Source organism: Triticum aestivum, chromosome 3A, assembly GCF_018294505.1.
Source record: "Triticum aestivum cultivar Chinese Spring chromosome 3A, IWGSC CS RefSeq v2.1, whole genome shotgun sequence".
Lineage (NCBI taxonomy): Eukaryota > Viridiplantae > Streptophyta > Magnoliopsida > Poales > Poaceae > Triticum > Triticum aestivum.
The window spans coordinates 104,791,331-104,804,690 of NC_057800.1; the positions used below are offsets into that span (position 1 = coordinate 104,791,331).

At 47.7% G+C, this 13,360-nt stretch overlaps 2 protein-coding genes across 3 annotated transcripts; one reads left to right on the forward strand and one right to left on the reverse strand.

Moving 5' to 3' along the window:
* The first annotated feature begins 1,305 nt into the window (after positions 1 to 1,305).
* On the forward strand, positions 1,306 to 7,695 carry LOC123060528 (acyl-protein thioesterase 1 homolog 1). Of its 2 annotated transcripts, XM_044483282.1 has the most exons (11): positions 1,306 to 1,342; positions 3,109 to 3,581; positions 4,598 to 4,712; positions 4,825 to 4,930; positions 5,464 to 5,500; positions 5,583 to 5,652; positions 5,779 to 5,883; positions 6,137 to 6,287; positions 6,374 to 6,456; positions 7,168 to 7,261; positions 7,333 to 7,695. In XM_044483282.1, exons 1-11 carry the CDS (start codon positions 1,306 to 1,308, stop codon positions 7,421 to 7,423), a joined length of 1,362 nt encoding a protein of 453 aa, XP_044339217.1. In that variant the 3' UTR covers positions 7,424 to 7,695. The 2 variants fall into 2 exon arrangements, with proteins under 2 accessions (XP_044339217.1, XP_044339218.1); XM_044483283.1 differs by lacking the exons at positions 1,306 to 1,342; positions 3,109 to 3,581 and adding an exon at positions 4,016 to 4,234.
* A 1,681-nt stretch (positions 7,696 to 9,376) lies between these two features.
* On the reverse strand, positions 9,377 to 12,217 carry LOC123060529 (monothiol glutaredoxin-S4, mitochondrial). Its single transcript, XM_044483285.1, has 7 exons — positions 12,056 to 12,217; positions 11,858 to 11,932; positions 10,819 to 10,995; positions 10,571 to 10,670; positions 10,429 to 10,495; positions 9,912 to 9,990; positions 9,377 to 9,818 (listed from the first exon to the last, which is right to left on the reverse strand). The coding sequence occupies exons 2-7, from the start codon at positions 11,924 to 11,926 to the stop codon at positions 9,753 to 9,755; spliced, it is 558 nt and encodes a 185-aa protein (XP_044339220.1). The 5' UTR covers positions 11,927 to 11,932; positions 12,056 to 12,217; the 3' UTR covers positions 9,377 to 9,752.
* Positions 12,218 to 13,360: the final 1,143 nt, after the last annotated feature.

Sequence of the window (13,360 nt, forward strand, 5' to 3'; positions counted from 1 at the left end):
TGCATTTGCAGCTCCACCAGCTGACGGTGGGATATGGAGCACTTCTCCCATTCGCCTCTTTCTGGGCCGCAGGGACGGGAGGAGGGGTTGTGATGCTAGACATGTTGGAGTGTTCTTTCCTAGCGACCTTTGACGATTTTCTCCACGAGATGATTGAATGGACCTGGGATCCAATCTCGTTAAATAAACGATGTCCCTCGCGTGGCTGGGATGTTGTGTGAAAAAATGCCCTGGCCTCTCGCATTCACTTGACACGTGGAAGCTGAAGTTGTTGATACACAGAAGCCGAGGGGTACAACATTAAATGGAAGGCCGAATACACTACTTGGAGGTCATTGGTGGAGGAACCCGCCTTGCAATGCCGAAGACAATCTATGCGCCGAACACCTCGCCATTGAAGACTAGTCCGGGGGCTACTGAGGGAGTCCTGGACTAAGGGGTCCTCAGGCGTTCGGCCTGTTAACTATGGGCCGGACTGATGGGCTATGAAGATACGAAGACCGAAGACTACACCCGTGTCTGGATGTGACTCTCCTTGACGTGGAAGGCAAGCTTGGCGAACAAATATGTAGATTCCTTTCTTTGTAACCGACCTTATGCAACCCTAAATCCTCCCGATGTCTATATAAACCGGAGGACTTAGTCCGGAGGGAGGAATATTCATTACCATAGCCATACAAGCTAGACCTCTAGGGTTTAGCCATTACGATCTCGTGGTAGATCAACTCTTGTAATACTCATATTCATCAAGATCAATCAAGCAGGACGTAGGGTATTACCTCCATAAAGAGGGCCCGAACCTGGATAAACATCGTGTCCCCTGTCTCCTGTTACCATCGACCTTAGACGCACAGTTTGGGACCCCCTACCCGAGATCCGCCGGTTTTGACACCAACAACTAGGTTAATATGCTAGTTCCCAAAAATGATATAAAATTGCATATGAAGCATAAAAGATTAATAATAATTAACATGAAATAATAAAAATATATAGATACATCGAAGACATATCAGCAGGGCAGTGGGCTCTGATCCGTGGTGCCGCAGCCCGCGTTGCATGCCGGCTAGATCCGGCCACCGTAGCCCAGGCACGCACGGCCGACCACACTGCCTGCCACTCCACGATGCCCAACACGCGCTTTGTGCACATGTCCGCACCATCCGCACAACGCGGGAGAATGCTAGAGCCCCGCTACCGCTGTTGTCGATCGGCTTCGCCCAGCCATGCCCTCTGACAGTGGCAAGGCAGGAGGAGGGGGGTAGCGACGGAGATCCAAGTCGCCCTCCGCGTCGCCTCTCAGAGGCGATGGGAAAGGGGCTTGGATTTTCAACGCAAGAGATTGGTAGGACCAGTTATTTGAATAAATCTACTTGTAACGGGTCAACGAGCCCCCTCCCTCAACCTTCCTTATTACTTAGAACATCTACTGCCGGACTTGGCAAATCTGCCCCCCATACGCCCGCGTGTGCGTCCGTGAACAACCCCCACCGGCCCTCATATGGGTTGCCGCACATCCACATACCTCAAATGCGGAGCCTCGAATCCATGCACATCGACCTTATGATAAAAATTGTCTGAATTCAATAGTTCGAAACAAAGCAAAGCAAATCATAGTTCAACAATCTGTACATGCCAAAATGAAATCAATGTCCGAGCGTGGCAGATGCCTCGCTTGTTGGCCGGATCACTCGCCGGACGCCATCCATGCCGCCTGCTCTGAGGCCATCCTTGTGTCCTACTCCGCCTGAATCCGGGCTGCATGCTCCACCTGCCTTGTGCCATGCTCCGCTGCTGCCACAACCGCCCTTGCCGCCTCGTACTCCCTACGCTCGTTGATCTCCTTCTTCTTCTCCGCAAGCCACTTCTTTGCATGCTCACCCAAGAGGGTTTCGTCCGCCAGCATGATCTTCGCATCCTCCTTATCCCGTGCGAGTTGCAACCTCTCCTTCTCAAGCTCAGTCTCTCCAAATGTCTTGGCCTTCTCAAGCTCCCATTTGATTGCCACCTATTGCTTCTCCAACTCGATCTTCTCCCTCTCATTTTCTAGCTTCTTCTCCGCCCTCTTCTGGTCCCAATCTATCCTCTCCTTTTGCGCATCCAACATGAGCTTGTACCTTCCCTCACCAAAAAATGCTCGTCCATGTGGAGGACATTTTTGTAGACGCGACATCACGGGAGACCCTTTGTCTTCTCCCACTTGTTTCCCATGACTTGGCGGTTATCCTTTGGCACGGTGGCTCTTCCATTATCGACGACAATATCGTCCTCTTCATCGTCCAACCCCAATTGATTGGTGGGAGCTTGAGCCATCATTCCTCTTCTTGTCGGCCTTGAGATTGGCCACAAGTTATGTCCACTTTAGCACTCCATTCAATATGATCCAACAATGGCTAAAAGCATATGACTTCTTCTCCGTTTCGTGATACAAAGTGGACGTCACCGCCGTCTAGCAAACAACATATGTATGAGCACGTGAATGCAAACACAAGAAGCATATGCAAATGATGACAAGATAAAGCAATTGAGCTTGCGTGAGTTGCCACTCCCATCCCACTTTGAGGGCGTTTGGTCACTTGTGAGTAGTAGCTGACATACTTGTTCACTTCCCCTTGAATGATCCCCCATCGATGTTGGAGAGATGCACACTACGGTTGGTCACGATAGGGTGCGACTCAACATATTCCTTTTGTTCGTGATACTCCTTCCAAATCTTCTCCCAACACTTGTTCCCCCTTTTGCTCGGTGCCGCAAATTGGATCCATTGTTGTGGCCAACCAAGCTTTGACCAACAATATGTCCTCAAAAGTTGAGAATGCCGGACCTCTTGCCTTCGCCGTCTTCATCTTCTTCTTGCTCGGATTGGGATCGTATGTTGTCCCAACTTCAAATGCAGTGCCTCCCCAATTAATACTCCATTTGGGTCGGGCCTTGATTGTCATTGATCATGTCCGATAGGCACACCTCCTAAATGGGCATGGTTTGTAAGCATTCATCATGTCTAAAATGAATTAGCGGTCTATGCATAACATTGAACATGCTATGTGCTAATTTGATTGGGCTAGAGCAAAAAAAACATATCGACTCTAGTCGTGTCATTCTGTCGAACAGGTCGTGGGAAGCCCGGGCGCCACCGGTTCCTGTGCTCATTCGTGCCCGAACGAGCCGCGGCAAGTGACATACGTTCATCGCCGACATTTGCATGGGCGGAAAGCTTTCCAGAATGCCCAAATCGGTCGTCGGATCCTCCTTTGTCCCAACGTGGTCCGACGGCGCAATCCGTGTCGGCGGACAGATGGATGGGGTGCGGGGTTCTGGGCGCGGTGGCGAGACAGTTGCTCATCCATGTCCACACCTCCCTGCGACGCCACCGCCGCTTTCCTCTCTCACTGCTAGCGTTGTCGCATCTTCCAGGCGACATTCTCCGGCTTGCACGACTGAGCCGAGGAAGGGGAGCCGACGGACGAGGCGGATGCAGTCTCTGTTGTGGTGGTCGGGGCGGGCTGGACGGCATCTACGACGGCGGATCGGGACCGATGGTGAGGATGGGGAGCAAGGGAGCGAGGGGCTCCGGTGCGGGAAAGGTAGGAGGAAGGCGGGATGAGGAGGAAGGGTTTGGTGGATTTGGTGCAAATTGTGATGGGGTAGGGTTGTTGGTCCGACGTGTCGGACGCGTCCGGACGCATCTAGAAGCCTCATATCCGCCTTATATTTGGGTTAGATATGAGGGGTGTCGGTCAGCCCGGGCGTTTGAATCTTGTTTAAGAAGCCCGTTTAGGTCGAATTTTCGTGACCGGCCGGTGACCGGGCCATCTGGCCGGACGTTTGAGGCGGTTTGGGCGCCGATGCTCTTAGTCATAAATGAGCACGATATAATTTTTTGAACATCAGTACAGACGCAAGCGCTCATACATACACGCATACACTCATTCCTATGAACGCACACAGGCACACCATATCCTTATGAACACCAATATAATTGTTACCTGGAAAAAAGTGCTGCATGATGTGTCGAGACACCACCGAGTCCATCGGCGAACCGAACAAGGCACGTTCCCCACCACAGGAACAAGAAAGCGGAAACCCCACACCGCTGCCGCTGCGAAGGAGAACCGAGGAGAAAGATCCGGACGATACGAGCTCAGCAGCTCCCGTCGCATCGCATCGCATCGCCCCGGCGACACCCGCCCGCTGCTTCCCTCGTCCTCAGCTCTCCCGAATCGCCGCCGGCCGAGAGGTTCGCAGCCCCGATCCACCTCCTCTCTCCTCCCTGCCACCGCCACCGCCACCGCCACCCGCAGGTCCTGTAGCAAGCCACTGTTCCATTCGTGGGCGTGCCTGCCACACCCATCACGCGCGCTCAGTTGGCACAGTGGTGGTGGTGGAGCACTGGGACTGGGAGACAAGCGCGGCCCGTGTGGTGCCCTGCCACCGGCAGCCAATCTCCCCCGTAGATTCCTTCCCCCCGCACTCACTCCCATAAGAGAAAGGCGCTCCCCTTTCCGCCGTCCAAATCTTCCCCCTTTCTCTTCCCCAGCCCTCTCCCTCGTACGCACGCACGCGCGCGCCCGTCGCCTTTATTAACCCCTTTGCTGCCCAGGCCATTGGATTCGTGGCGTTGGCGAGCGTGGTCGCAAGGAGAGGAGAGGCGGCGGCGGCGGCGGCGGCGACTGTTCGCGGGATGAGCTTCGGCGGCGCCAGCTCCGTCGCGGCCGGTACGTACTATGCCTGTGACTGATTGTGCCCCTCGTTCGTTTGATTCGGCGCCGATGCGCCGGCTTTGATGTGCTTCTGTCGGGATGTGACGGAATGGTGGGCGGGTTGCAGGTGGGAAGCGGCCGTTCGAGTACGGGAGGACGCATGTGGTGAGGCCCAAGGGCGCGCACAAGGCCACCATCGTCTGGCTCCACGGCCTCGGCGACAATGGAGCCAGGTACGCAACAAACCCTTCTTTTGGCCCTTCCGGGTCGCAGCTCCGCTTGTTGGGATTGATGCGTTCACGGATTCAACGATGATGGACGGACGACCTGTCTGTTCGTCCTGCATTCTTGATGAATCGTAGTCGTAGGATCTCCTGTATATTTTCCATGTCTCTCAGCCAACTGTACTGTAGAACGCTGTACGTGAGACATCTCACTCTCGTACTGTTTATATGATAGCGCTTTGTTGAAATTAATTTCCTGCCCAATAAGCATGTGTGCGGATGATACCGACCTCCTGAGTCATCTGATTGGGCGAATAGACATTTTTTGCGACATTTTTTATGATCCGTGCTATAATACGTTCATTACATACGCTTCTTTGCACATAAAAAAATCGTTGCATTATTATTGGCAAGAAAGGTATTTCTGTGCTATCATGGTTTTAAGGAAATTGCATTATGCTCAAAATTATTCAACGTAATGCAAAACTAGAAGTTATTTTTGGAGACCGATAGACATAATGGGTTTTATATTATATTTGCAGCTGGTCTCAACTGTTGGAAACTCTTCCCCTTCCTAATGTAAGTTAGGAACTAGATTTTAACTTTCAAGTATGTGTCCTGTCAGAAGTCTTTCTGATTCTCTGATTTGCTACTGCTTCAGATAAAATGGATTTGCCCAACTGCACCTACGAGGCCTGTGGCAATTTTTGGTGGATTCCCATCTACTGCATGTATGTTCTGAAACATATGGATTTTCTTATTTATGTCTTGGATGTATTGTGCTAACTCCTTTTGTAATAGCTATTTGTTTTGATAGATGTGTGCTGATATGGTTTTGCCTTTTTCCGGGATCACAGGGTTTGATGTTGCTGATCTTTCAGAAGATTCTCCTGATGATGTTGAGGGGCTGGATTCCTCAGCTGCACATGTTGCAAATTTATTGTCTACCGAACCTGCAGACAGTATGATTTCATGCCAGTTTCCGTTTGTCTACTTTCTTCAAACCCATTCTTATCAAGCGCACAACAGATATGGAATGGCATTCCTTGTTATTATCTGTTTCTCTATTGTGTTGCGGGCAATTTTTTTATTTTTTACATTTCTAGCCAAGAACCAAGCTATTTTGGTCTCATATATTGATAATCCAGTAGAATGGACTCCGCTGGGTCTTGTTCATCACTAAAAGTTTTGACCTCGTTACATTAATCATCGCAGTCAAGCTTGGCGTTGGTGGCTTTAGTATGGGTGCTGCTACTGCGCTTTACTCTGGTACTTGCTTTGCTCATGGAAAATATGGAAATGGCAATCCATACCCTGTGAACCTAAGTGTGGCTGTTGGTCTCAGTGGCTGGCTCCCATGTGCCAGGTTTGTGCTAGTATGTTTATGTGCACAAGTTTCACTGAAGCTGCTTCCTTGCGGCTGATCCACTTTGTGCTGTGTGGTCACCTCAGGTCATTGAAGAACAAAATTGAGAGCTCACAGGAGGCTGCACAGAAGGCTTCATCATTACCCCTTATGCTTTGTCATGGAAAAGGTGCATATCTTTAGCATGATTTTCAGTTTTTTGCGTAATACTGAAATAAGCACCTTATCATTAATGATGGCATTCAGCACACTGTATTTCCCCAAGATGCGCATGTAACAGTCCGTCCTTCTTCTGGAGCTAGTGACCTGTGTGCTTCAAACCAGAAACATCTTTCTTATGTTTATGAAACATTTAGAACGGTTGTAGGTTTGTAGCTACACACTTGTATTACCTGAAGTTGCTTCTTCGCAGCATATATAACAGAACTGAGTTGCTTATCAAGTATATGGGCAGTTCCTTTCCCCTTTTAACCTGGATTCAAACAATAGTTTCACCAGAAAGGATTTTTGCTCTGTTTTTTCGTTGCCTAAGCAGCTCAGCTTGATAGTGTCTGGCTCTTAGTAACCAAGTTGATGTAATTTCCATGTGGCATTCCTCACAAGGTTAGTTACGATGATCAGCTATGCTAATTGCAAATTTTGATGGAAAAACTGTGATAAGCAAATTTGTTATATAATAAATTGATGCATGCCTCAAGTTTTCATGGGCATGAACAGAACACGAGTTAGCAGAACATATAGGTCTTTGGACCAGGTGTCTTGATAACGGTCATCTGCTTTCATGATGCATCAGCACTGCATTACTTGTTCTGAGTCCTCTATTTATGTTTAGTTATGCAGAGGCCATCTGTAAATTGCGACTTTTATCATCTTTTTGCAGCTGATGATGTGGTCCTCTACAAACATGGAGAGAGATCTGCTGATGCACTTAAGTCAACCGGGTTTGCAAATGTGGAATTCAAGTCCTACAGCAGGTTTGCTACCTTCTTTACTCCCATTGAATGTTGTGATTTCCTTGTGCTGATTGATCTCCTCTCCTTGGAAGACTCGGGCACTATACCGTTCCAGAGGAGATGGACGAAGTCGTCAAGTGGCTTACGGCAAGCTTGGAACTCGGCAGTTCCTCGTCAACTTGATCGAATGAAGAGATGCCTTGAGAAAGGCTCGGTGTGGCGGCATCTAAATAATAAGTACCTGTGGTTGTGCCGAATTGAGTGATAAAATGGCTGGGTTGCCAACTTGGGCTTTGGGTATACGGTTATGTCTTAGCTTGGCGTTTCATATGCAGACATGCCTCGCTGAATCTTGTTACTATTGAGATTTCCATATATTTGGTATGTGTTTCCATCCATAGTCGGAGACATTGTGATCAGTTTGGTTTTGGTTACCAGTGATATTTTTGTTTCAATGTGTTCTATCCTTTTTCCTACTGAACTGATTATTTTACTTGTGAACGAACCAAAACAGCACCGAGATCTCACACGTGCTTAATGAGACATATATATGTATTGTAAAGGGAAGTTTCATTCACAAGATATGACAGTTTGCATTGTTGTTAGAGAAAAACAAACATTCATAAGATAGACAAGTTGCATTGTTGATAGCAAACCCAGAAGGAGGGTTACATAGCAGAGAGTCGAAGTTACAGTGCAACAAGAAACACTACTATGTCCTTCGAGCTTCATAAGGAGTTGTTTGGGGCCATTGGAAAAGGAGGGTCCTGGTTCAGTTTTCACATTTCAAGTTTCAACTTTTTTCTCTAAATATTTTGTGGATGACATTTGCAGAACAAATTGCATTTACATGCTGTTTCGTTATCTTTTTGAGACTCAGTTGTTGGAGATGCTTCTCTTTTTCTTACAGTCTATTTAGATTCTTTTGTGGATGATACAACCTTATATATTTTTGGCACAGATTTTGAGTGTTATACTAGATCCAACAATATGTACCCATAAATTGTTTTCAGGATTTAACATTTGCCAGTTTTCCTTTCTTCTCTCGCGAAAAGAGAGGCGGCAGGGTAGTTCCTCCAACCCGCCCGCTCCCCGTCGACAGGTTCGTGTGTCCCCTCCTCCTAGTTGGCCGTGTCGGTGATGTGGATAGGGTCGTAGGGTTAGGTTTAGCTTTCTTGCGGCGGCGCGGTGATGGCGATGCCGGTGTTGAGAAGAATAAGTTTCTCCTGGCTCCTTGTCCACCTCGCCGAAGGCGGTTTCATCGTCGGCGCTGAGGAGCGCAAGGCATTGTGTGGTCGCCGGTCTTCGGATTGGTGGATCTAGGCGTAGGAGTGGTTCGTGATCCTGTGCAGGTTTCTTCAACGGTGGATCTAGGCGTAGGAGTGGTTCGTGATCATGTGCAGGTTTCTTCAACAGCGACGACGACGGCGGTGCCGAGAAGAATAAGTTTCCCCTGGCTCCTTGTCCACCTCGCCCTCCCCGGAGGAGGTTTCATCATCGACGTTGAGGAGCGCAAGGCGTTGTGTGGGCGCCGGTCTTCGTATCGCTGGATCTAGGCGTAGGCGTGGTTCGTGATCCTGGTTTATTCAACGGCGACGACGACAATGGCGGCGGCTCTACCTGTGCGCCGGTCCTTCAGGGCCGTAGATCGGAGTGGCCGGCTTCAAGTGCGACGCGGTGGCGGCGGCTCGTTTTGGTGGATAAATTTGTTTGGTGCTCTATGGACTGGAATATAATTTCTAGTTTGTTTGGGTCCTTTGTATTGTTGATGATCCTTTATAATGGATCTAGGGGCCTTTTTACAAAAATTAAATTGCTTTTAGAATTTTTAAAAATTATCACCTGGCTGTTTTGATTATTCCAAACAACCCAAAATCCGCCCTTGACATAGTTGTCACTACCTTGCTCTTCGATTTGGGCAGGTTTTATGCTGTAAGTTTATACAAGCAAGATGCATTACACAGGTAAGTTCTGTATTCAGACAATGCAACACCACAAGCCTTGAATCGATGGTACGCTCACGGTGGAAACGGATGATTATACAAACAAAATTAACTTTGCAGAATAGAAAAGCAGCATAAATAACTACCCCACAAGCCTTTGAATCGATGGTGCGCTCGCGGTGGAAACAGGTGATTACACAAACAAAATTAACTTCGCGGAATAGAAAAGCAGCCTAAAGTACAAAGTAACTTGTTTCAAAAAAAAGTACAAAGTAACAGCCTAACCATTTATTACTGCAACGCAAACGGAGCCCAAAGTACAGAATCCAAACGAAATCACCTGACTATTACAACGTACAAAAAACAGAGTATTGAAAAAGTGGCATTTATTTGTCATGAAGCGAAAACTTGGATGCTCTTGGAACCGAGAGATTTCCATCATGGCTGGCAACACGACGATGAAAATCCTGCGTCAAAACAACAGAACACCGCAGGAAGAGCGTCGAGTAAAAGAGTACTCAGAGAGGAAGCATCCATCTCCATGCAAATGCTAACAACTGTAGCTTGTTTCACTGGGCACTGTCTTGCTCGCCCTTTTGTGCGGAATCACCAAGTAAATCCTTAAGTTCCCCTTTCTGAAGAAAATTTAGAGAATAAGTCAACCACCAAGTGAAAGATACCAGCTGGATACACATGCTGAATGAAATAGTGATGATCCGTTCACTTGCCTGGTGCATGCTTAATATGATGTCAGAGCCCCCAACGAACTCCCCGTTGATAAATATTTGCGGAAAGGTAGGCCAGTTACTGCACAAACAAACAGTAGCTTTAATAATGATACCATCAGGAGATACATAATTTGTAAACCCCGGCAGCTTAGCAACAGGTGTTAAATTATCCATTTGTCATTTCCGCCATGATGCATATGAATGAAACTGAATAAAATTGGAACTCTGAAAGTTGAACATTAAGTAGAACTCTCCAATGTTGTAATCAAGGGCACACAACATGTTTTCGACGAATCTGTTCCAAGTAAAGCCTCCAGCTAAATCAAAATCATATTCTGTATGTTTTATCATCTGTTGTTGAAGCTAAATCTTAACCCATAGTAAAATATTTTCTTTACCACATCATCCCATACCCTATTCCCATGGCTAGTTCCTTTTTTTTTTTCCTTTTTGAGACAATTGTCTTCCATCTAAAACTGAAAGTACAACATCAGGGAGGTTATGACGAGCAACTTACGAGTAAGCTTTGACACTCTCCTTGAGCTTCATATTACTCAGAATATCTCTGGCAGTGATAGAGACGCCTGCAATAGACAAGATATGATTTAGGGATTTCAGGGGCACAATTGACTGAGAGCTGGTTCTGAGATATAGCTTACCATATTGCTGGAGGACCTTAACTGCCAGTGCACTAAATCCACACCTGGGAGCTTCAGGATAACCCTTCATGAAGATAACGACTGGATTCTCCTTGATATCCTGGCAAAGATTTCATCAAGGAAATTAATTAACAGCAGAAGAATATGACACAACATTAAGCTTTACAATTTTCATGCCATGCGTATTTTTGTTACATTTCAAGAGATTGAATATAAATGTTCTGAAGCTCATGTGTGCATATAAATACCTGAGCAACGATGTCTTGCAAAGACATGTCAGAACCTTTGCTTGTAGGCTGGAAATCTTGATGTGTATCAGTATCAGCGGTTACTCGTGTTGCACTTGTGCCGCCATTCACGTTAGAATCACCACTGATTCCTGATGAGTAGTTCATGAACTGTTGGAAAGCTGGTCGTGACACGGTCTGCTTTTCCAGTTATCATGCAAAACAAGGTCATTGTGCAAACATGAGATCAAAATCAAAACAGAAACAATCTGATTTTGCTTGACAAAAGCTGATAGTGCAACATTGGTTGGTTCTTTGATAAACTGGAAGCAAAATAAAGCTTGAAAATACTATAGTGTAAGCACAGAGCAAAAAGGACAATTGATGCCCAGAAGCTAACGAGAAAACCTCAACTGTGATAACATTGCAAGTCTAAGCTGAAACTAACCATGTAACCTTCTTTAAATCTCATAGACACTGTTCCATTTAAAATGAAACCAAACAACCACCAGTTTATAGCATTATAAGGCTCAGAGCCGGGAGGTGGCTCCAGCCTCACCGAAGCACTCTCCATGCAGGCGTACAGCATTAAACAGGTTGCATAAACATCCCATTTAAATGGAACACGTTTACAGGAAACCACTTGGTAGAGAACTATAGCATCCATAACATCCATTCAGACATAATAATGGCTGCCTTATAGCACAAATGGTCATGGCAAATGCTGAAATGAGCTCAACTCTACACATGTGGATTTTTGGTTAAAATATATGGGGCCACCGGAGTCTCATCTCTAGACATGATATGCTTTAAAAAAAGGTGAAAACCAGGGTCATCATGATAGCTCTTATCAAACAATCTCGTGATAGAGAGATGGTACAGATGAATGTAACATTAAATTTATGCAACTGTAAACGAGTGAACCGATTAGCTTACTAGGTCCCAATGAACCTGACAGCAATTTGGGGATTTTGGGGCTCGATCAGAGCTCGGACCAGTTGAGCGAAAATAAATCGGGAAAAGCTCAGAACTATGAACAGATGAAGGTGCCGGCACTTACCGCCGTGCTGGGCGCGCGGCACGACCGCGCGAGCCCCCTGAGGAGGGAAGACGACACCAGCCTCGCCATGTTCCCCTGCATCGACGGGTAAAACAGACAGGCAACCGCGATTTAGCAACAGGGACGGATCTAGATGCGCCCAGAAATTGGGGAGATCGGTAGGGTTTAACTAATCGGTGGATGAACGAAAGCTCATACCTCGAAACCCAGTGGAGAGAGATTGCGGACGGGGTCGAGACGGCAGGGGCGCGGTGGGCGGCGACGCGCGCGAGAGGCGGAGGGAGTTGGGCGGCGGGGCAGGGGGATTGAGGGGGCGGGGGCGGCGGCGGCGGCGGGCACTGCCTTCTCGGACGGTTCGACTCCAATCTACCAGGATGTGCTGTTCGGTGAATATACCGCACGAACGTGCGGTGCAACTCCTTACGGCGCGACGTGCTCCGCGCCGTCCGATCGCCACGCGGCCACGCGCGAGCTCTTCATCAGGATGGTGATTTTTTTTTTAACGGGACATCAGGTTGATGACTTTTTTTAGGGTCAAAGCAAAAACGCTTTATTACGCAACCAGGCTAGGCATGTCGCCTAAAACAAGTTCGGCCACAGACGGCGGAACACTGATATCCCATATGGTGGGTTCATTCACATTACATTCGTATCCTAACTTAGCGAGTTCGTGCACAGCACCGTTGGCTTCCCGCCTGCATGCAATAACATCACACTTTGAGAATCATAGCCTCATTTGAATCTTCAGGACGTCCAGGGCCGAGGCATTTGCTGAGAAGTTTGGCTCCTTCCGCGTGAGGGCCGCTGGAGAAGCTGTGAGTCAGTCTCGATGCAGATCCGGATCGCTCCAAGATGGGCGGCCAGCTCCATCTCGCCCTCAGCCGCTCGTAGTTCTGCTGCGAAAGCATCATGGACATGCTCATTCCTTCCTGCCATGCAAGCTACTGCATCTTCATTGAGGTCACGTGCAATCACTCCCACGCAGATTGAGAGCTTCCTGGCATGTGGGCACCATCAATGTTAAACTTCAGTACGTCCGCTTCACGCGCCTGCCATTTTGTCTTCTCCTTTGGAATATGTCGCTCTTGCTTCCCCACAATTTCTCAGTATTTCATGGTGGCTAGCTTAGTCCCGTGCACTATCTCCTCTGGCCGACTTCTGCCTTCGTTCTTCTTGACCCGGTTTCTGTCATTCCACTACTCCCACCAGAAGTACAAAATCTGCATTCTATCCTCCATGGTGATCCACGGCCCGGCCAAGCTCGCATCAGGATGATGACTTGGTGATCCATGGCCCGGCCAAGCTCGCACTGAAGCAAATTAAACGGAGTACAACCGACCGATATATGATCCATTATTTGTTTTCAAAAACAAAATGCGAATCGAGGGTAGCTCAGATGGTTAGATTCTTGTGAAACCCAACCCAACAAGGTCAAGTTCTAAACATGACGCTAGTGGTCGCATTTTTTGAGTTTTTATTTGAAGACTTCCAACGGTGTGCATT